The sequence below is a fragment of the Coenobita brevimanus genome, chromosome 75, assembly GCF_032717465.1.
Source record: "Coenobita brevimanus isolate Jiangsu-jjx chromosome 75, ASM3271746v2, whole genome shotgun sequence".
Taxonomy (NCBI): Eukaryota; Metazoa; Arthropoda; class Malacostraca; order Decapoda; family Coenobitidae; genus Coenobita; species Coenobita brevimanus.
The window spans coordinates 10,795,466-10,820,102 of NC_137028.1; the positions used below are offsets into that span (position 1 = coordinate 10,795,466).

Genomic DNA, 24,637 nt, shown 5'->3' on the forward strand with positions numbered 1-24,637 from the left:
CCACATCCATTCTACTACTATCTCTCCCCCATGCTTCAGTATTCACCAAACATTCCATCAATTTCTGGGGCTTTCCCCATTTTGACTTTCTTCATTGCTTCCACAACTTCCATCCTACTGATTTCTTCCTCTCGTCTCACACCTTCCTTCTCCCAGCTATTCCCCAGTCACTTATACTTGCATTACTTTCATTCTCTACTGTATGTTCAACAATTCCTTAACCTGTTCTCTCCATCTCCTAACTTTTTCTCCTTTCTCCACTAGCAATCTTTACCTCATCATCCTTTCCTCCCCTTTTCCACTCTGATGGTTCTGTAGCTATTTCTTCTACTGATAAAGCAGATCTCTTCGCACAGACTTTCTCCTCCAATTCCACCTTAGACGATTCCGATGCTTTTCCTCCTTCACTTCCCCTCTCTGACTTCCTCATGGCTGACATTAAAATTTCTTCAGCCGATGTATTTTCTGCCATCACTGGCCTCAATACTAACAAGGCATATGGGCCTGATGGAGTCCCTCCTCTTGTTCTCAAGAACTGTGCTTCTGTGCTTACACCCTGTCTAGGCAAACTCTTTCACCTTTGTCTGTCAACTTGTACCTTTCCTTCTTGCTGGAAGTATGCTCTCATTCAGCCACTCCCAAAGAAGGGAGACCACTCCCAACTCTCTAACTATCGCCCAATTGCTTTAATGTCCTGTATTTCAAAAGTTCTCAAGTCAATTCTCAATAGAAAAATTTTAAGGCATCTTTCCTATCACAACCTTCTTTCTGATCATCAGTATGGGTTCTGTCAGGGATACTCCACTGGCGATCTTCTCACCTACCTTTCAGACTTCCGGTCATCATCCTTTCGGGACTTTGGCGAAAGCTTTGCCATTGCACTTGACATCTCAAAGGCTTTCGATCGAGACTGGCATAAATCTTTAATTTCCAAACTGCCCTCTTACGGTTTCTATCCTTCTATCTGTGCCTTCATCACTAGCTTCCTTTCTGGTCGTTCTATAGCCGCTGTTGTAGACGGTCATCGTTCTTCTCCTAGATCTATCAACAGTAGTGTTCCTCAGGGCTCTGTCCTATCACCAACTCTCTTCCTTCTATTCATCAATGACCTTCTAAGCCGTACATCTAACCCTATCCACTCATACGCTGATGACTCCATCCTTCAACTTTCCATTTGGTTCCCGCAACGCCCATCACAGCAGTTACTTCAACAAACATGGGATGAGGCTATGGCACACCTAATATCTGACCTGGCTCGTATCTCTGACTGGGGTAAAAATAATCTGGTTGTTTTTAATGCATCTAAGACTCAGTTCTTACACCTATCAACCCGACAAAATCTTCCACAGGTATACCCACTAATGTTTAATAATATTCAGCTTAATCCTGCATCATCCTTGAACATACTTGGGGTTTCATTTACTCGAGACTTATCCTGGAAAGATCATATTACATCTCTTGTAAAATTTGCTTCTAAGAGATACGGTGTGCAAAGCTGACTCCATTCTTTCTTTATCCCTGCACAATTGTTGACTCTATACAGGTGTTTTATCCACCCCTGTGTGGAGTACAACTCTCATGTGTGGGGAGGCTCCCCACATACAGATCTTCTCAATAGGGTGGAGTCAAAGGCTTTTTGTCTCATTAACTCTCCTCCTCTTACTGACTCCCTTCAATCTTTGTCTCTTCGTTGCACTGTTGCATCTTTATCTCTTTTCTATCGTTACTTTAATGGTTATTGCTCCTCTGAACTGTCTGTATGCATTCCTCCACCTCTACGACGGACGCGTAGCACCCGTCTAGCAGCAAAATCTCATCCTTTTTCTCTCCAACTCTCTAATGGAAGAGTTAACCGTTACTCTCCAACTCTCTAATGCAAGAGTTAGCCGTTACTCTCAGTCCTTCATTTATGCAACAGGTCAACTCTGGAACTGTCTCCCTCTGTCTGTATTTCCTGCTGCCTATGATCTCCAGTCTTTCAAACGTAGTGTGTCCAGGCATCTCGAAATGATTGGATCTTGAATTTGGCTCTCTATTGTATTTTGTTTTTCTCTTAGAAGGAACTGTTATTGCGGGCTCATGGCCTTTGGTTCCTTCTTCCTCGGATAAAAAAAAAAAAAAAATCTACCATTTTTATCTTTGTAGGCAGCATGTGTTAGAAGCATAATACTGTATGGTTGTGAGACCTGGGCAGTAAAGGAAGAGGATATTCGCAGGCTCAAATGTACAGAAATGACAATGATTTGGTGGATGTGTTCTGCGTCCCTTCGTGCAAGGCCTGGGAGGGGCTGGGTTTACAACGGAGGAGTTGAAAAGTAGGATGGGACTGGAGTGTATTGGTGTTGTGATGAGGAGAGGTAGATTGAGGTGATTTGGACATGTGGAGAGGATGGGGGATGATAACTGGGTGCAGGTGAGAAGTGTTAACATTGAGGGTGAGGATGCAAGGAACAGACTGAAAAAACATGGGATGACGTCACTAAGTGTGATCTCAGAGTTAAGAGACTGAACAGAACAAGGAGGCTGCCATAGATCGAGCAGCAAGGACAGCCGCTATTATGTGAACCAGGTTGACGCATGCAAGCAGTTTGAGCCTTAAAAAACAAAAACAAAAACAAAATGAAATTTATCACCCTGTCTTTAACTCTACCTCTTTCCAGAACATCTTCTTACATTCCCTCCATTTTAAACTCAAATTCCTTCCAAATTCCTCATCCACTCTCTTCTTACTCTCTCTTATCAATCTTTTCACCTATCTCTTCCTCTCTACATATAACTCTGTCTTCTGTCTCTCAAGTTCCTCCATGTCCCTGTTTCTTATCGTTTTCGTTTTTAAAGGCTCCAACATGCTTGCATGTGTCGGCCTCGGTCACCTAATGGCGGCTCTCCACGCTGCACGATCCATTGCAGCCTCCCTGTTCTGTCCCTTAATCCTAAGGTCACACTTAATGACCTCGTCCCATGTCTTTCTCGGTCTACCCCTCATAACCCCACCCCCAATATTAACACTTCTCACCTTCCTCACCCAATTATCATCCCCCATCCTCTTCACATGTCCAAACCACCTCAATCTTATCCACTCACTATATGCTTTCATCTTTTGTGCCACAGCCTCTCACCTCTTCATTCCACCATACAGTTCCTTGCACCCCCTTTTGTCTTCTCTTCACCCCACACGCCACCTCAAGCTGCACAGATTTCTTCCGTGAATATCTTGCACACACCTTCCACATCCCCCATCTGCTCCAAATCATTTTTACTCAATCGCTCCTCTACTTCTCTTTTATATTCTATCTTGCACACACCTTCCACATCCCCCATCTGCTCCAAATCATTTTTACTCAATCGCTCCTCTACTTCTCTTTTATATTCTATCTTTTTTCCATCCTCTTGCAAGCTTTCTACCCTCCTTGTATCAACTACTTCCTCCTGTCCTTCCCTTCTTCTATTCCTCCACTTCATTTGAACCTTGACTTTCATCACCACCAAGGGCTGGTCAGAAAGTCCAATCCCCCAACCTGTATATGCTCTTGCATCCATTACACATCTTCTCTTTCTATCATCCACACACACACATAATCAATCATTGCCTTCCGCTCATTCAGTTCACCACTCACCCTTCTCGTCATTCGCCACATAAACCTATGGATCAGTTTGTGTAAAAAGAGGTTATTGGCTATCACCAACCTCCTCCCTGCACCAATGTCCACTAAAGCACTGCCATTCTCATCCACTTCTGCAGCACACTCCACTCACCAGCAACTCCATCCACTTTCACATTCCCTACTTTTCCATTCATATATCCAATCAAAAAGGTTCTGTTATTCCTTTCAAACTTTTCCATGCATGTTTCCACATTTGTCCAGAACTCTTCTGTCACTCTACTAACACAATCTTGCGTTGGCACATACACACACATTTCTATTCCAACTTTCAATCTTATCCACACAATCTTTGAGCCAAATGATCCATACTCTCTTATATTCTCCTTCCATCTCTTGCACACAACAATACACAATCTTTATTTTGCCCTCTCATTCACACCCACTCCCGCACATATACACCATCCATACTCTCATTCCCTCACTCTCTCACCTCTCTATTTAGTCTTGGTTATTCCATAGACATCCACTTTTGCACTCTCAAACACACTGACAATCTCTCTCTCTCTCTCACCTCATCATTCACACCCCTTACATTCCATGTTGCAATCCATACCATGTTCTTTGTTTGGTACTTAGTCATCACCTGATGGTCAGTCCTGGTCTAAGGCTTCTAGTTCGTATTTTTACTTAGTTGTTTTCCGGAGAGGGGCACTAACCCTCCGCCAACCCACTTGTTGTCATGTTGGGAACACAGGTTGGTTGGTTATAAGGTTACCACCCAGCGTTGTGAATGATTTCTCAATTTACAGGAAATCATTTGGCTTGCCACTCAGTGTAGAGATATCCTAAAATAGAGTAACATAAGTAATCGTAAGGAAATAGAAGTTAATCATGACATCAAGTAAGGAAAATAGCACACGAAATGTGTGACTTACCGTAATTAATGTGACTGTGTGCAACATGAATGTTTGTTGTGCCTTATGCAAGTGTTTATAGTGCTTTATACCAATATAATATTTTTAAAAGAGTGAATGTGAAAATATGTAAAACTAGCACAGAACCCAAACTTCCCATCATCAGAGTTTCAACTGTGGATACATTATGTAAACCAGGCCGCATTATCAGACTACAAGTACTACATGCATCCAACCACTCCACACCAAACTGGACTATCTACCCACATCTGCTGCTGGCAGTATCTCAAAATAGCCATCTGATGCAAAATTGGGTGTGATGAACCAAAACACCTGTTTTCAGGCAGAAGACAGCCAAGGTGAGCACTTTTACTATCACTAGGCTTATTTTGACCACTTTTCTGGTCTATTCATGGAAAAAAGAAAGAAAGAAAGAAAAAAAGTTGAAAATGGCTGGAATTTTAGGTAACTCTAACACCCAGACTCTTGCAAATCTAGGCACAAAAGCTGACAAAGGCTCCTGCACTGAATGGGTTAAGGGGATCTAGTGCAAGAAAATGCTATTTATCTATACTGTGCCTAGAGTAAGCTCCCTATTCTCTTAACTTCTCCAACTAAAATTCAGAATCACAATGACTTCCTCACAATCACAGGAGTCGAACAATGGCTTTTGAGAATGAGAGACAATGCTCCAGAGGGAATGACAAAATTTATTCAACACTATTACAATATCAAACAAAACCACAGCATGGACATTTGATTTACGGCACATCTCTCCTCTATCTGTTTCTGCTGAAACAAATCCTTCACTCCAAATGCATTTGTGTGCAACAAGATAGTGAAAAGGTTGAGCCTGCTCCTAAGGCACATTCTTTACCTCCCATGATGAGAAAAATTTTTATTTTTGACTTGGCAAACACATATCTAATTCTAATTGTGAAAATAAAGGAAAAATAATGTCCATCCAGTCTCCAACATTATATTACTAAAGGCAGAAAGAACCTACCTCTTTCCTGCTTTGTATAATTTCAGAGGATGCACGAAGAGCTTTGTCCAACTGGTTATAATCATCCTTCATCTGTTGCAACTGGGTGGCCTTTAAAAAGAACTTATACATTGCATGTGGATCCTGTAAAAAGAATACAAAACAATTAAAAATCAAAGCAAATGCAGCACTAAAATTATTTGCAATTACATTATGGAAAAAAAAAATCCTGTACCATACTGTACACTATACGGTAATCCCTTAATTAACACGAACTTTTTTCACCCGATTTCGGTTATCCATGATTTTTTCATACAATAAATAAAACATAAAATTATATTATTCAAATAAATAATTTTAATATATGAGAGAAATAAATAAAATATAAAAATGCCTACCCGCTGCCCATGCCCATACGTGTGTGAGTGTATTTACCTATTTGTAGTATACAGGAATTAAGCAATGCTCATGTTGTCCTGTCTCCATATCCACATTTATCAAGTCTACCTTTACACACATGAATGTTTTTCTCATGCACCACCTCTGTGTCTAAGTTGTTCCAAATATTTAAGTATTTACCTAATATACCTAATTGCGATACCACGTTGAGTACACCGCTTCCCGTCCGATCAGCGAAGTTAAGCAACGTTGGGTCTGGTTAGTACTTGGATGGGTGACCGCCTGGGAACACCAGATGCTGTTGGCATCCCTACATGTCAAGTGGGGTTGGTGGAGGATTAGTGCCCCTCCCTGTAAAACAATTAACTCTAAGCCATTGGCCACCCCGTCTGGGATACATGGCGTCTGGCAATGAATGAATGAATGAATGAATGATGTGATATACACGGAATGTACTATGCTCGTGGGTTTCCAACGCTGTTTCTCAGTAAGTCAAATTTGGCTTTAAACTAGTTTAAGTTTTTAGACTGGACAATCTCTTTGTCCAGGCTATTCCATAAGTCTATACTTCTGTAAGGAAAGCTATATTTCTTGATATCCTTCAAGAAGCTTGACTTTTTCAATTTCATTCCGTGTCCTCTTGTTGCTCTCTTATCCCATACAAACAGATCTTCATTGTCAATTTTATCTACTCCCACCATGGTCCTGAACACTGCAATCATGTCTCCCCTCTTTCTCCTTTCCTCTAAGGAAGGCAAATCCAGTTTTTCCAGCCTCTCTCTGTATGACAGGTCTGTCAGACTGAGGACCATCTTGGTTGCTGTTCTTTGTATTCTCTCAATCTTGTTTATATCTTTCTTTTTGTGTGGGGACCACACTACTGCTGCATATTCTAACCTGGGGCAGATCATTGCCACTATCAATTTTTTCATCATCTCCTCATCCATATAATGAAATGCTACTCTTATGTTAGTCAAGAGTTTATAAGTCTCTCCAACTATCTTGTTAATGTGCTTTTCTGGTGACAAACTATCTTGGACCAGCACTCCCAAATCTTTCTCTTCTCTCCTTTTTGTGATTAATTCATTACCCAATAAATAATTCAATGATGGCCTCCTGGTACTTTTACCCATTTCCAATATTTTACATTTCTTTACATTAAATTTCATTTCCCACGTCCGGCTCCAACTGTGTATCCTATCCAAATCCTCCTGCAGTATTTTACAATCCTCCTCAACCTCTACCTTCCTCAAGATCTTTACATCATCAGCAAACAGACTTGCATAACTGTTCACTCCATCTACCATATCATTTACGTAAATCAGGAACATTACTGGCACCAACAACGAGCCTTGAGGGACTCCACTTGTTACTTCCCTCCATCCAGACATCCTATCCTTTATTACTGTCCTCATTTGTCTGTCTCTCAAAAAGTCTCTCATCCATTCCAGAAGTTTCCCCTTCAGTCCTCCTATATATTCTAGTTTCCAAATTAGTCTTTTATGAGGTACCTTGTCAAAGGCCTTCTCTAAGTCTAAGTACACACAATCCACCCAACCATCTCTCTCCTGTACCACGTCAATCGCTCTTGAGTAAAAGCTCAACAAGTTAGAAACACATGACCTTCCACTTCTGAATCCAAACTGACATTCAGCCAAAATATTCATCTCTTCCAGATATTTTATCCATCTGTCTTTCAGGATTCTCTCACACAATTTTGCGACCATGCTGGTTAGAGACACTGGTCTATAATTCAGGGGTTCTTCCCCGTTTCCTCTCTTGTAAATTGGTACCACATTTGCCCTCTTCCATTCTTGTGGCACTTTCCCCTCTTCGTGTGTGTGTGTGTGTGTGTGTGTGTGTGTGTGTGTGTGTGTGTGTGTGTCACACACACACAAGCAAGGGTGGGAGGTCAGTCTACAACGTACCACAGTCAGTCTGAATCCAACGCTCGAACCGTGTGTGACTCACAAATTATTTGTGGCTTATTTTTCTGCCTTCCAGTGATTGCTTGCCTTGTTTGCCAACATGGGGCCTAAGCGTAGTGCTAGTGATGCATGTGGTAACGCACCAAAGCGGACTCGTAAAGTGAAGTGATGTCACTGACAGAGAAAGTTAAAGTGTTGGACAAACTTAGGGATGGAATGTCGACGAGTGCTCTTGGTCGTATGTTTGGGGTGAATGAGTCAACTGTTCATACAATAAAAAAAGCAGAACGTAGCATACAGGAGGCAGCATTCATCACTTACATCCCCCAATCAGTCTATACAACCCCAGTCATCCAGAGTGATGAAGAAGAGGTTGAGGAAGGTACGATCGATGACCTGTTAACTCCTCCTCCCGCCACTAAGTAACTCCCCACTCCACCACCCACCTATGCCTGTGCTTGTCAGCTTTCAGTGTTATATTTCTTACATTTTTGTTGTTTTCCATACCTAATGCTAATTTATTAGGTGCATGCAGTACACAAACAGTATTATTCAGATGTAATACACTTAATGCACATGCGTAATTATGTGCACACATGCGCAGAGCGTATAAACGAATTTACCACATACACGAAGGGTCTGGGAACGTAACCCTCGCGTAAATTATGGGATTATGTATATGTTTGATTTCTTTAACTAACAAAACTTTTTATTATCTTCTCTTCTCTCTCCTACATCTAGATATAAGAACATAATTCCTGCCATGAACACTAAATACCCAGTATTATAAGTGATAGGCGGGTGCGCTCGCCATCCACCCACTCGATGTGGTGATGCTCTAGGATGTCTGCCCTTTCCTCTCCTCCATCCTTCTTTCCTTCCATCCTCTTCTATCTTTCTTTCCTTCATTCTTTCCTCGTCCTTCTGCCTACAGGTGGCTTTACAATCCCTCTTCTGTCTTTCTTTCCTCTTCCTTCTGCCTATGGGTGACTCTACACTTAATGACAAGCCATATGGTTTCCTCTACACCATGAAACCATTTACTACGCTGGGTAGTAACCATATAACCAAATTTGGAGCCTTATGGCTTAGTGGGTAATTACGGCACTCCAACTGGATTATGCCGATGAAGGTTTATATCTAAGGAGTGGTTCGGGTTTATTCCTCAGGTAATGCCACTCAGGGATGAGTGAGGCTGGCCACTCTCAAATGTAAGGACCAACTTGCCTAGCCCCGGGCTCCTATGCTCCTCATGGGGCAACACAGGACTAGATGACAATGACGATAATGATGATGACAATGATGATGATGATTGTGATAATCATCATCATCATTATCATCATTCTCATCTGGACCTCCTTTCCTACCCCAGGGCAGGGTGAGGAGAAGCAATGTCCAGACAGCCCAAATTCGCCCAATCCAATGGGCCACGCTTCCATTCACTCATCATTCAAGCCCTGAAAATCCTGCCTCCACCTGATATGCCAAAAACATTCACCACGTTCTATAGCTTCACATAAACGTATCAGATAACAACAACAACAACAATAATAATAATAATAATAAAATCATCATCATCACCACCACCACCATCATCATCATCTGGACCTCCATTCCCACCCCAGGGCAGGGTGAGGAGTAGCAACATCCAGACAGCCCAAATTTGCCCATTCCAATGGGCCACGCATCCATTCACTCATCATTCAAGCTCCTGGAATCCTGGCTCTAACTGATACGCCCAAAACATTCACCACATTCTGTAGCTTCACATAAACCTATCCAATAGAGTCAACCCGGATGCTGTCACGCTAAAAAGGGGTGTCGAATCCCTGATCATGCACTTCTCCTCACAGTATTCATCCAGCCAGCTCCATCTTTAGTCAGTTCCCTAGTCTCACTGACCTCCAAACCTCTCTTCCTCACATACTCATCCACCATATCTCTCCACCTTCTCCTTGGCCTATCTTGCCTCCTCCCTCCTTCAAATTCACTCAGATATTCCTTTTTCACCACTCTATTGTTATCCATTCTCTCCACATGACCATACCATCTCAGTACACTCTCTTCGATTCTGGTGTCCACAGACTTCCTCACTCCACATCTTTCACAAATCACATTATTTCGTATTCTATCCACTCTCTCTACTCCACATACATTTCTCAGCAATCCCATCTCCACTGCTCTCATTCCTGTCTATTCTTTCTCATCCCACACCATAGTCACACAACCATATGGTAAAGTTGGCACTAACACTCCTTTGTGTAAGCCTAGTGCAGTTGCAACACTCAAGCCTGTTTCTTATCAAGGCCTTCACTGCACCAGCTACTTTCCTTCCTTGTGTCACTCTACTTTCCACTTAGTTTGAACATTTTCCTCTCTTTTCTATCACTGTACCCAAGCATTTGAACTCTCACCACTTCCAGTCTGTCTCCATTCATCGTAACATCCCACTAGGAGACACTTTCTCTCTCAGTAACCATCACTTTACTCTTTTCTACATTTACTCTCAAGCCATGACGTTCACAGACATCAGCAAAACTCTGCATTAGCCTACCAAGTTCTTGTCCAGTACTTGCAAGCAGTACTGCATCACCAGCATACAATAAATTTGAGATGTTCCATAAATCACCATTCATTACAATGCCATCCCCCGATCCATTACTCATGTTTTTACTTCTCTCATCATCCCATCCATGTATATATATATCAAACCATGGAGACATCACACAACCTTGTCACACGCCCACACTGATCGTGAATCATTCACCTAGATGTCCATTAACCCTGACACATGCCTCACTAACATCATAAAAACTCTTGACAGCACCTAGCACCTTACCATCTACACCATACACGTGCAACTTTCCACAGTCCCTCTGTCCACTTTGTCATATGCTTTTTCCAGATCCAGAAATGCCATAAACACCTTATGGTCCTTCTCACAAGCCTTCTCTGCTATCTCATTGTAAATATCTTATCCACACATCCTCTGCCACTCCTAAAGTCACCCTGTTCATCACTCACTAGGACTTCAAACATCTCTCTTACTTTCTCTGTAATAATTCTTCCATATATCTTCCCAGCCTCATTAAAAAAAACTTACGCCACAATAATTCTTGCACTCACTTCACTCACCTTTATTTTTGTACAGGGGAGAAAATCACAGCCTTTTTCCACTCTGCAGGCACAGTTTCACTCATCCATGCCTTCTTACATATCTCCAATAAGCACTTCATTCCACTCTCTCCACTACACTTAAGCATCTCTGCATACACCTCATCAACCCCAGATGCTTTCCCATTTTTCAGTTGTCTGTGCGAGTGTCATGTCTCCTGGCACTGCATTCCTTGTCTGCACACACCCAAAACCAATCCTGTTTACAGCTGCTCTGCTCTCTCTATTCTTGTCCATCAGGCTTTCAAAATGTTCTTTCCATCTGCTCCTTACTTCATCCCCATGGGTTAATAATCTACCACCCACATCCTTCACACCATCACATTTCTTTCTGCTTTCACTTCTACATTTCTGCACCTCTTTCCAGAATAACTTCAGAGTGGTTCGCATTCATTTTTCTTCCTAGATCATCATTTACCTCCTCCTTTTTCCTCTTCACTAGTCTCTTTACATGCTTCTAGCTCTCAATATATTCAATTCTTATTTCAACTGAACCCCTGTCCTGTAACCACTTTAGCCACATCTTCCTCTTTTTCTCCACTGCTCTCTTAACCTCCTCATCCCACCATGCTGTACCTTTCTTCTTTGTTGTTAATCTTGCAACACCACACACTGCTTTAGCATTCCTAACTAAGCAATCCCCATAGGCATTCCACAGGCAGTCCAGATCAATTTCATTCCAATTCAATGAGTTCAAATACTTGAGTACAGTGATAGAAAAGAGAGGAAAATGTGCAAAAGAAGTTGAAAGTAGAGTGACACAAGGAAGAAAAGTAGCTGGTGCAATGAAGGCCTTGATAAGAAATAGAGGCTTGAGTGTTGCAGCTGCACGAGGCTTACATGAGGGAGTGTTAGTGCCAACTTTAACATGTGGGTGTGAGACTATGGTGTGGCATGAAAATGAAAAGTCAAGAGTAAGAGCAGTGGAGATGGGACTGCTCAGGAATGTATGTGGAGTACAGAGAGTGGATAGGATATGAAATAATATGATTCATGAAAGGTGTGGAGTGAGGAAGTCGGTGGACACCACAATCGAAGAGAGTGTCCTGAGGTGGTATGGTCATGTGGAAAGAATGGATAACAATAGTGTGGTGAAAACGGTATACCTGAGCGAATCTGAAGGAGGGAGGAGGCGAAGCAGGCCAAGGAGAAGGTGAAGAGATATGGCGGATGAGTGTTTGAGGAAGAGAGGTTTGGAAGTCGGTGAGGCTAGGGAACTGACAAGAGATTGAACTGGCTGGATGAATGTTGTGAGAAGTGCATGATCAGGGATTTTGGCACCCCTTGTGAGCATGGCAGCATCTGGATTGACTTAATCGGATATGTTTGTGTGAAGATGCAGAATGTGGTGAATGTTTTTGGTGTATCTGGTAGAGCCAGGATTCGGGGGCTTGAATGATGAGTGAATGGAAACGTGGTCTACTGGATTGGGCAAATTTGTGCTGTCTGGACATTGCTACTCCACACCCTGCCCTTGGGTGGGAAAGGAGGTCCAGATGATGATGATGATGATGATTAACTCCTCCTCTACTTTGGTCCTGAATCATCTGCCATTTCTTTGATCTTCAGTTTCTCAACTTTCAGTCTTTCTCCCTGAATGCTCCTCTCGTTCTCCTGATCCACCTCATTCCTCTCAGCTTGATCTTGCATACATCAATCATATGATCTGACAAACCTCCACATCGTCCTCTCATGGCCCATCGTATCAGCAACCATTCCCATCATCGACCTCTCTACGAGCATGTAATCAATCAGGCTTTTTTCAACCCGATCCCCGTTCCCTCTAAACCATGTATATTTATCTGCATCTTTGTTTGAAATAAAAGCTACAAATGCACAACCTCCTCTCCTGACATGTATCCTTTAGTCGTTTCCCATTATCATTTTCTCCTGGTACTCCATAACAACCCATTATGTCATCCTCTGGACCAGTGCCTACTCTTCCATTCATATCACCCATTATGATCACTTTATAGCTCCTGGGCATTTCTCCCACTACTTCATCCAGCTCATCCCGAAACCTGTCTTTCTCTCACTCCTGTCCTCATACGGTGCATATGCTAGAATCACCGCCACTTTCGCTTTCTCAAACTTGAACATGAAGTACATACACCTCGAGCTGACACATTTGCAGTTTCTCATTCCACTCTCCCACACCTCATTCATCAACAAATCAACTCTTTCCTTGCATCTTCCTCACCCATTCATGACCGACCTTACCCATTTCACACCCTCCAACTCCTCCACTTCACACTCTTTCATCTTCGTTTCACACAATGCCATCATGACATATCTTGGACTCTTGAACATATTCACCACTTACACCTTCTTGCTCCTCTCATTCACACTTCTCACATTCCATACGGCCATGCAAGTCTGCCCATTTAGTTGGGGCCCTGGGCAGGTATTGGGTCCTCCGAGGCTCTCTGAAACAACTGCGATGATTAAATGATTTTGGATGGGAGAATCTGGGGGACACTTAGCCCTGCCAGAAACCCCAGTTATGTGCTTACCACCCAGCGTAGCATACGGTTTCTTGGGTACAGAAAACCATTTGGCTTGTAATTCAGTGTAGGGATCATATGGCATCTCTACACTAAGTGAGTGGATGATGGGCGCCACAACCTACTGCGTATATATATATATATATATATATATATATATATATATATATATATAATATATATATAATATATATATAATATATATGTATATATATATATATATATATATATATATATATATATATATATATATATAATAATTTTTTTGTTTCTTTATGATTGTTATGCAACAAGAAGGGGTGCACAGAAAATCCCTTCATGTGTGCCATGGTATTCTAATCCAAGAGTCCCTTGGCCAATGAATAGTTTTCCCCCCGTAAGTGCCTAGAATTATTACTATACAAACCACGAGGCGCCAAAATTTGATTATGTGGTTACCACCCAGCGTAGTAAATGGTTTCCTTGTGTACAGAAAACCATTTGGCTTGTCACTCAGTGTAGAGTCACCCACAGGCAGAAGGAAGAGGAAAGAATAAAGGAAAGAAAGACTCCCTCTTGTGTCTTTCTTTCCTTCATTTTTTCCTCTTCCTTCTGCCTGTGGGTGACTCTACACTGAATGACAAGCCAAATGGTTTCTTGTATACCAGGAAACCATATACTACGCTGGGTGGTAACCATATAACCAAATTTTGGCGCCTGGTGGTTTAGTGAGTAATAACAGTGCTCCAATCGGATTGAGCAGGTGAAGGTTTATATCCAAGGGGTGGTTGGGGTTTATTGCTCATGTAATGCCACTCAAGGATGAGTGAGGCTGGTCACTCTCATCTTAAATGCCAGGACCAACTTGCCTAGCACTGGGCTCCTACTCTCCTCATGGGGCAATGTAGGATTGGATGATGGATGGATGGATGGATGGATGGACTTACTGGAAGCTGCTTAACCACGAAACTTACTGTTGAATTCAAAAATGCTCTTGACATGTCTTGATTGAGCACTGTAATAGGGTTATCCACTTGCATATTAAAGTGATCTAACATTCTAACAAGATCTTCTTTCTTTGTAGAAACTGTGGCCCCTGAAATGATAAAAGGATTGACTGTTAATATGTGTTGGCAATCATCACATCGCACTCAATCAATATCCCACTAGCTGTATTACTAATGGAGAGGATAACACCCAAAATATAAAAAGGAAAATGGAGGACAGGTGGAGCTATCAACAGTGTCCAGTAAATAGGATTCATATCCATTTACTCATTATTCAAATCCATATTTTCTCAGCCACATCTCACAAGCAAAACCATTAACGATTAAAATCCTTTCACTTATAGGCTACACATCCATTCAATTATCATTCAAGCCTTTAAATTCTCAGCTCCATGTCACATGCAAAACCATCAACAATAAAAATCCTACACCTAATGGGCTACACTCATCATTCAAATTTTTTAAATCTTCAACTCCATCCCACATGCAAAATCATCAACAATAAAAATCCTTGCTCTTATGGGTTACACATCCATTCACTTATCATCAATAATAAAAATCCTTTCCCTTATGGGCTACACATCCATTCACTTAACATTTAAGCTTCGAATTCTCAGTTCCATCTCACATACAAAACAATTAACAATAAAAATCCTTCACGTTATGGGCTACACTCATCATTCAAATCTTTTAAATTCTCAGTTCCATCCCACTGGGAAAACCATCAATGATAAAAATACTTCACCTTACTGCATTGTTTTCCCAACAAATGCTGAGTAGAGCCATTCCACTGACCAGCAAGAAATAAAAAGGTGCAAGTATCCACTGGGCTGTGAGTCTAGGTCTCATATTGATTACAGAGGCACCCAACCACCCAATCCTTAATTATTTATTTCTGTATATGACATGTTAATATTCCTTGTATGCTACTGTATTTATGCAATCTATGTCGGTTATAAAAATTTAAGCAGCATATATAAGAATACTGTAATGAGGCTTAATACAGGGTATTCAACATAAATCACTACGAAAGAGATGCTAGACAACCTCCTTCACTCATGATAATATGGAACACAAGAACAAACATTCAGTGTTACAGTACAAGAACTTCCATGTATTCCAGAGGAAATGCAATTTGGTACTTCAAAAAGGTTACAAGAGTGAGACTGATTATTACTTGATAATACAACTGGTATATGATTATCAACAGATTATTCAACACAAATATTTTGAAGTTCCACAATAATATTATCTGGAATATTCCAACACTCAGGATACTGGCCCACCTTTAAAAATACTTGCCAAGCTGTCTGGACATTGCTACTCCTCACCCTGCCCTAGGGTGGGAAAGGATATCTGGGGAAAAAAAAAAAAAAAAAAAAAAGGGGGGGGGGGGTAAACTATATGTCACTGTTCGTATCTGATAAAGGAAAAATGTGTACTGTATTAGTGTAAGAGGAGGAGGTGATCCAGACCTCCTTTCCCACCCCACAGGGAAAAAAAAAAAAAATAAAAATAAAAATAAATAAATAAAAGAGAGAAATCATCATTCACCTCAAAAACATTATATACATATGAGAAATCTGAGGCCTTACTGTTCTTTCCCAGAAGCTTGTAACCACCACTCCCCACTGCAGTGATCTTGCGCTCCACTATGATGGCATCTCCATACAAGTCATGTTGGAAGGCATCCTTACCACAGTTCTTGATGCCTATCTCTATTGTTGCTGTTTGTTTACCATATTTTACCAGTTCTGCGAGAGAAAAAATCTATAAACAAATGTTATTACAGTGTTTTCACCAAACAAGTATAAGAAAAGAAGACCCTCATTATCTCCATTCATGTGCTGTGAGGAAGAAAAGCAATCTATGCAATGTAAGGTGTTAAGCTTGAAGAGCTAAAACATTGAAAAGTAAACTAAATTTCCCTTCTGAGGAGTTGATAAAAAACTTCTGACTAAATATTAGACCTTGGCTGAGTCCCCAGTGGCAACTAAAATCATCTGGCATTAGCCAGAGTACAAAAGAGGTTATCCCCTAACCCGTAAGGGTTATAATGAGTTTCCTTTATCACTGTCATATCATGAGTGGTTCCCAGGTATAAGTAACATCATACGGCACTAGCCTGAGTAAGTCTGAGAAGTAGTCACTGGGGTCCAAGGATTAAATACAGAGCAAAAGTTAGAACTGCCTCACAGCTTTGTAGTTTACAATCCACTGCTCCTCCAATGGCTTTGTCTCCTTTGTGGTAGTTTTATGCCTGTGCTTCAAGAGTTCCTTCGTTTAATAATAATAATAATAATAATAATAACAACAATAATAATGACAATAATAATAATAATAATCTATCTATCTATAGCCCGATACCCTAATCCCGCAAAGGGTGGCTGCAGACAAAACACCTCCAAATCACTCTGTCACCCACCATTTGACTACCTTCCCCCCAAATCACTCCCCCCTCCCTCATACACCTCTCAACTCCATCCCTCCACCTCATCCTCGGTCTACCCCTCCCTCTCCCTCCCTCCACCTCACCTACATACACCCTCTTAGTCAGTCTTTCATTCTCCATTCTCTTCACATGTCCAAACCACCTCAGTGTATTTCTCCTAATCTTCTCAACCACATCCACATATACCCCACAACGTTCCTTCACTTCTTCATTCGTCAACCTGTCCCTCCATGTCACTCCACATGCTCCTCTCAAGTAACTCAATTCCACTGCTCTCACTCTTGACTTGTTCCCCTCTTGCAAGGTCCATGCCTCGCTTCCATACGTCAGGGTAGGGATCACAAGACTATCATGCAGTGACTTCTTAACTTCCATACTCACCTCCCTATTTCTCATCACTGCTTTCAGTGTACCAACAACCTTCCTTCCCTGCTGTACCCTTTCACGCACTTCATCCCCCAAAGTTCCATCCTTACTCATCACACAACCCAAGTACTTGAATGCACTCACATTCTCCATATCCTCACCATCCAACCTCACTGCACACTCTGTGACTTCATTCTACTCAAACACCATAACTTTACTTTTGTTTACATTAACTTTTAGATTCCTCCTCCTACACACTGTCCCAAATTCATTCACCAGACCTTGCAACTCCCATTCATCTTCACACAACAATACTGTATCATCAGCAAACAGCAACACCAGAAGCTTCCAAATCTCACCCTCATTCATTAGAGCCACCCCTACATCCACTGCCGTACCCTGCACCTCCTATACAACCCCATCCATGTATATATTAAACAGCCATGGAGACATCACACAACCCTGTTTCAGTCCCACACTGAGATCAAAGAACTCACTCAGCTCACCATCCATTCGCACCATAGCCCTAGCTCCCTCGTACATACTCTTCACAGCACTCAACAATTTCCCCTCCACTCCATATATTCTTAATACCTTCCACATACCTTGCCTATCTATTCTGTCATAAGCTTTCGCCTAGTCCATGAAGGCAGCATACACTTTCCTTCCCTTCTCTAGATACTTCTCCACTAAACATCTTAGAACAAATATCTGATCTACACACCCTTTTCCCTTCCTGTACACACCCTTTCCCCTTCCTAAATCCCCTTTGTTCTTCTCCAACTAGCTCCTCTGTCATAATAATAATAATAATAATAATAATAATAATAATAATTCATTCATTCATCATCAAATCCTACGTTGCCCCATTAGGAGCGTAGGAGCCCGGGGCTAGGCAAGTTGGTCCTGACATTTAAGATGACAGTGACCAGCCTCACTCATCCCTGAGTGGCATTACGTTCGTTCGTTTTTAAAGGCTCCAACATGCTTGCATGTGTCGGCCTTGGTCACCTAATGGCGGCTCTCCACGCTGCACGATCCATTGCAGCCTCCCTGTTCAGTCCCTTAACCCTAAGGTCACACTTAATGACCTCGTCCCATGTCTTTCTCAGTCTACCCCTTATAACCCCACCCCCAATATTAACACTTCTCACCTTCCTCATTACGTAAGCAATAAACCCCAACCACCCCTTGGATATAAACCTTCACCGGCTCAATCCGACTGGAGCTCCGTAATTACCCATTAAACCACCAGGCACCAAAATTTGGTTATATGGTTACCACCCAGTGTAGTAAATGGTTTCCTAGTGTACAGGAAACCATTTGGCTTGTCACTCAGTATAGAGTCACCCACAGGCAGAAGGAAGAGGAAAGAATGAAGGAAAGAAAGACAGAAGAGGGAGTGTAAAGTCTCCCGTAGGCAGAAGGATAAGGAAAGAATGAAGGAAAGAAAGACAGAATAGGATGGATGGAAAGGATGGAGGAGAGGAAAGGGCAGACACCAGAGAGAAGCACTACATCGCGTGAGTGGATGGTGAGCGCCCCCACCTACCACATAATAGTAATAATAATAATAATAATAATATAGTACCCTCGCGTCCAACACGCATTAGTCCAGCACGATTCGGGTCCAGCGCGGAGAGCAATTAATTAGTATTATTTAATACGATTTAATTACTGCAACATGAGTGTGTTAGCATAACACGCACAGAGCTCCGAGAAGTGGGCGAAATCCGCAGAGTTCACTCTAGCACGATCAACCCCGGTCCAACACGGTCATACTGGACATTCTCATGATGATGATGACAGCCAATGAAAAACTTCTGATCAAGTAGCCTTCCCCGCCCGCTATCGTGACGTGATCGTGATGCCGCCCAATTAAAAACGCTTCTGCTGTCACATGATGTTTTGTTTACATTTCCCCCGCCACAGAGCCACTCAGTCGCATAATTGCATTGGAAGGTGCTTTTTTCTTGCTGCATTTTCTGCCCTTGTTACTGCATTTTACCCTGCTCACGATGCCTAGGAAGCCTTCTGAGAACCCCAAGAAGCGTCGGCACCTCCCTCAGGCCACCAAGCTAGAAAGCATCGAGAGGAAGAAGAAAGGGGAGAGGAAAGTTGACATTGCCAAGGCCTCCGACATGAATGAAGCCAACGTGATCATAATAAAAAACTTAAGACAAGATCCTGGCAGCCGAAGGCTATCACACGGCACTTCATACCAGGTTTGCCGAGGATACGATGGTAAATCGGAATGGTAACGTGGTAAAATTGCTGACGATACCACGGGCATTTGGAATTCATCTGGATGGATTCCTGCCGAGCATACGACGGGGAAAACAGTGTGACCAAAATCCAGGCGACTCGACAGAGAATGTATCCTACTACAGCATTGAACATTTAGCCTGACACTGAATACATATTAATATTTTAGAATAAATATCAATCGTTTTGAAACCCTTCTCATCGGCGTGCGTACCAGTTTATAAACAAAGTTGCTTCTCCTTATTCTCTACCGAGTCAGCGACAGCGATCACTTTCCACAGTCACGAGACGGGGCTCTGGCAACAGTGTGAGAAGCATGCCCTTTGCCGAGGATTACAGTGCTAGGACAGGCAGAAGCAGGACCTTCCATGGCTGTGGATGAAGATAGTGATTCTGAGTGTGATTTCGAAGGATTTATGAGGGAGGTTTGATTTTGAAGGATTTATGAGTAAGGTTGAGGAGGAGCAACAGCCATTACCCGCTAGTGACGCCAGCAGCCATCCTCCGGGGACCCAGTAGGACTAACTACAGCCTTGGATACCACCTTCCATTCCCAGCAAGCCCACCAACACTATCCTAAAAGGTTAGTTATCATTCATAGCACAGTACCATTTATTATAATTACAATAGTACCAATATATGTATAGGTACATGGTAGGTATTTAGGGTGACTTTTCCGAGGGTTGCTGACATAATTCACTTTTCCCCATAAGCTCTTTTGTTAGTCCAACACGTTTTTGGTCCAACATGTGACCCATGCATGACAATATTACCGTGCTGGACGCGAGGGTACTGTAATAATAATAATAATAATACAGTACAGTATGAGGTATTCATTACACATATTTCTATGAGAAAAGAAGAAAGGTGGTGAGCGGTGCTAAAAACGTAGCTTTGCATTGGTAGTAAAGATAAGCTTAGGCCTAAATGAAAACAAATAATTACCTTTCAAACTGTTTCCTCTATTAGTGAGGCGGCTGGCTCCACCAAGTCCAACAACAACTGCCGTAAGCACAGCACTCTTTCCACTCCCATTTCGTCCCTGAAAATATAACCTCTCTCAGTGGGCCTTGCAGTGGAGGGTGGGGAAGCGTCTCAAGAAACAGTGGGATATTAAGAGAATTAACCCGTGGATTGCGAGCCACAGCTCAGGCTGTGCTCGCCATGCATCACCGTAAAACAACTTGACCCCTATGCAAACTTACACATGGAGCTAAGCAAAGACGGAGAGAGAGAGATTTTTTCTTTTCACCAGATGATGCCCTGGATGTTTAAGTTTATATATATATATATATATATATATATATATATATATTTACCGGTATTTAAAAAAAAAAAAAAAAAAAAAAAAAAAAAAATATCACTACTCCCGTACGTAAACTTACGCATGGCCCTACACAGAGACGGAGAGAGAGAGATTTTTTATCTTTTCATCAGATGATGCCCTGGATGTTTATCTTCAAGTTTATGATAAAAAAAAAAAAAAAAAATCATTTTTTGCATCCAACCGGTAAAAAAAAAAAATAAAAATAAAATAACTACGCAATCCACGGGTTAATGTAAACGGTGTACGCAGTGGGCTGACCCCCCTCCTTCCCCCCCTCCCCCCCAAAAAAAGTTTGAGGAACACAGACTTCCAACAACAAGAGAGTGTCTGAACATCTCAGGTTACCTACAACACACTTTGAACCATCAAATACTATAGAGATTTTAAAGGAGCCATCACGTATTTAAAGCACATTTGTTAAGAACACTATCCAAATTCTATAAATAAATGTTAAAAACTGACATTATCACATACCTTAAGCAACACAAACTATCTATCTATCTATCTATCTATTGCCAGATGCCTCAATCCCGTTTGGGGTGGCCACAAACAAATCGCCTCCAAGTCGCCCTGTCCCCCGCCATTTCACTGACCTGCTCCCAACTCACACCCCCTTCTCTCATATACCTCTCCACCCCATCCCTCCATCTCATCCTCGGCCTCCCCCTCCCTCTTCCCTCCTCCACCTCACTCACATACACTCTCTTCGTCAGTCTTTCACCCTCCATCCTCTCCACATGGCCAAACCACCTCAGTGTGTTCCTCATAACGCTCCCTATCACATCCACATCAACACCACAACGTTCCTTTATATCCTCATTTGTCGGCCTATCTCTCCATGTGACTCCACAGGCTCTTCTTAAATAACTCATTTCCACTCCTCTCACTCTTGACTTGTGTCCTTCCAACAACGTCCAAGCTTCACTTCCGTACGTTAGAGTTGGTATCACAATACTGTCATGCAGTAACTTTTTCACTTCCATGCTCACTTCCCTGTTTCTTATCACTGCTTTCAAAGAACCAGCAACCTTTCTTCCCTGCTGTACCCTTTCAAGCACTTCACTCTCCAAACCTCCATCCTTACTCATCACACTACCCAAGTACTTAAACATACTCACATTTTCCAATTCCTCACCATCCAACCTCGCTGTACATTCACTGACTTCACCTCTCTCAAAGACCATCACTTTACTCTTCCCTACATTCACCTTCAGATTCCGTTTCTTACACACTCCCAAACTCATCCACCAAGCCTTGCAGCTCCCCTCCTCAACAACACAGTATCATCTGCAAACAACAGTACAGGGAGTTTCCAAACACTATCCTCTCTCACCAGGGCCACTCCAACATCCACTACCCTACCTTGTACCTCTTTTATTACCCCATCCATGTACAGATTGAACAACCATGGAGACATGACACATGCCTGTTTCAACCCAACTTTCAAAGAGAAAAATTCACTTAGTTCACCATCTACACGCACTGCAGCCTTAGCACCATCGTACATACTCTTCACAGCATTCAACAACTTCCCATCTACTCCATATATTCTTAATACTTTCCACAATCCTTGTCTATCCACCCTGTCATATGCTTTCTCCAAATCCATGAAAGCCACATACAACTTCTTTCCCTTCTCTAGAAACTTTTCCACTAAAGATCTGAGAATGAATATCTGATCTACACAACCTCTTCCCTTCCTAAAGCCTCCCTGTTCTTCTCCAACTAATTTCTCTGTTCTTTCTCTAACTCTGTCAATAAGTATCCTACCATACACTTTTCCTATTATACTAAGAAGACAAATGCCCCTATGATTACCACACACTTCTTTTTCCCCTTTTCCTTTGTACAAGGGAATAATTATACCTGACTTCCAATCCTCCGCGACTCTACCTTCCTCCCAGGCTAATCTGCACATCTTCCACATCCATTCTACTACTATCTCTCCCTCATGCTTCAGCATTTCACCACACACTCCATCAATTCCTGGGGCTTTCCCTGATTTAACTTTCTTCATTGCTTCCACAACTTCTATCCTACTGATTTCTTCCTGTCTTCTCACCTCCCTCCTTCTCCCAGCCATTCCCCAGCCACTTATACTCGCATTACTTCCATCCTCTATGTTCAACAATTCCTTAAAGTGTTCTCTCCATCTGCTCACTTTTTCTCCCTTCTCCACTAGTAATCTACCATTTTTATCTTTCACTCCCCTGCTAACTTCATTTCCACCCTGTCTTACTCTTTTCACCTCTTTCCATAACATTTTCTTACAGTCCCTCCACTTTACACTCAAAATTCCTTCCAAATTCCTCATCCACTCTCTTCTTACTCTCTCTTACTAATCTTTTCACCTCTCTCTTTCTTTCTACATATAACTCTCTCTTCCGCCTCTCAACTTCTTCCATGCCCCTATTTCTCATCCATTCATTGTATGCTTTCTTCTTTTGTGCCACAGCCTGTCTCACCTCTTCAGTCCACCATGCTGTTCCTTGCACCCCCCTCTGTCTTCTCTTCCTTCCACACACCACATCACATGCTGCACATATTTCTTCTGTAAATATCCTTCACACACCTTCCACGTCTCCCATCTGCTCCAATTCATATTTGCCCAATCGTTCCTCCACTTCTCTCTTATACTCTGCCTTTTTCTCATCCTCTTGTAACCTTTCCACTCTCCTTGCTACTACTCCTTCCTCTCGTCTTTCCCTTCTCCTATTTCTCCATTCTAATTGGACCTTGATTCTGGCCACCACCAAGTAGTGGTCAGAAAGTCCACTCCCCCAACCTCTATAAACTCTTGCATCCATTACACATCTTCGCATCCTTTCATCCACACACACATAATCAATCATTGCCTTCCTTTCATTCAGTTCACCACCCACCCTTCTCATCACTCGCCATGTATACCTGTGGATCATTTTATGCCTGAAGAGGGTATTGGCTACCACCAACCCCCTCCCAGCACAAATGTCCACTAACACACTCCCATTCTCATCTATCTCAACAGGCACACCCCTCTCACCAACTATTCCATCCACCTTCGCATTCCCAACTTTACCATTCATATCACCAATCAAAAACACTCTCATTCCTTCCAAACTTTTCCATGCACACTTCTACATTTGTCCAGAACTCTTCCCTCACTCTTCTAGCACGATCTTCCGTTGGCGCATACACACACACAATCGCCCACATTTGTATTCCAACTTTCAACTTTACCCACACAATCCTTGACCCAACTGATCCATACTGTCTTATGCTCTTCTTCCATCTTTTACTCACAACTATACATACTCCTTCCTTCGCCCTCTCATTCTCACCTACTCCTGCACATATACCCCATCCATACTCTCATTCTCTCACACTTTCTCCTCTCCATTTTGTTCCAGTTATTCCACATACATCCACTTTCGCACCCTCAAGCACCTGGACAATCTCTCTCTCTTTCACCTCATCATTCGCTCCTCTTACATTCCAAGTACCCATTACCAAGTCCTTTGTCCGATCCTGGGTCGTCATCGTTTGGTCAGTCCTTGTCCGAGGCTACTTACTACTTAAGGTATTTATAGACGACCCCCCCTCCGCCGAGAAAAAAAGAAGCTGTAGAATCTTGTGAGTTTGGGATAATCAAGCAATAAACTTTTGTTCTATATACCCTGTTGCAAATTTATTACAATATTACGAGTTTCAAGTTACAAAGTTCACATTGGTTGGGTATCAACCAATCAAAAG

The 24,637-nt window shown here is 42.2% G+C and overlaps 1 protein-coding gene and 1 non-coding gene across 2 annotated transcripts in view; one reads left to right on the forward strand and one right to left on the reverse strand.

The window, feature by feature from the left end:
* SMC6 (Structural maintenance of chromosomes 6) overlaps positions 1-24,637 on the reverse strand; it is a 256,438-nt gene that overhangs the window by 210,350 nt on the left and 21,451 nt on the right. The window contains exons 3-6 of the mRNA XM_080278837.1: positions 20,524-20,620; positions 16,091-16,249; positions 14,463-14,584; positions 5,526-5,648 (exon numbers count right to left, since the gene is read on the reverse strand). Coding sequence (XP_080134963.1) covers positions 5,526-5,648; positions 14,463-14,584; positions 16,091-16,249; positions 20,524-20,620 — 501 coding nt within the window. The remainder of the gene's footprint in view (positions 1-5,525; positions 5,649-14,462; positions 14,585-16,090; positions 16,250-20,523; positions 20,621-24,637) is intronic.
* On the forward strand, positions 6,092-6,210 carry LOC145408135 (5S ribosomal RNA). The gene has a single exon (XR_013898881.1). It is a non-coding gene; the product is annotated as a 5S ribosomal RNA (ribosomal RNA).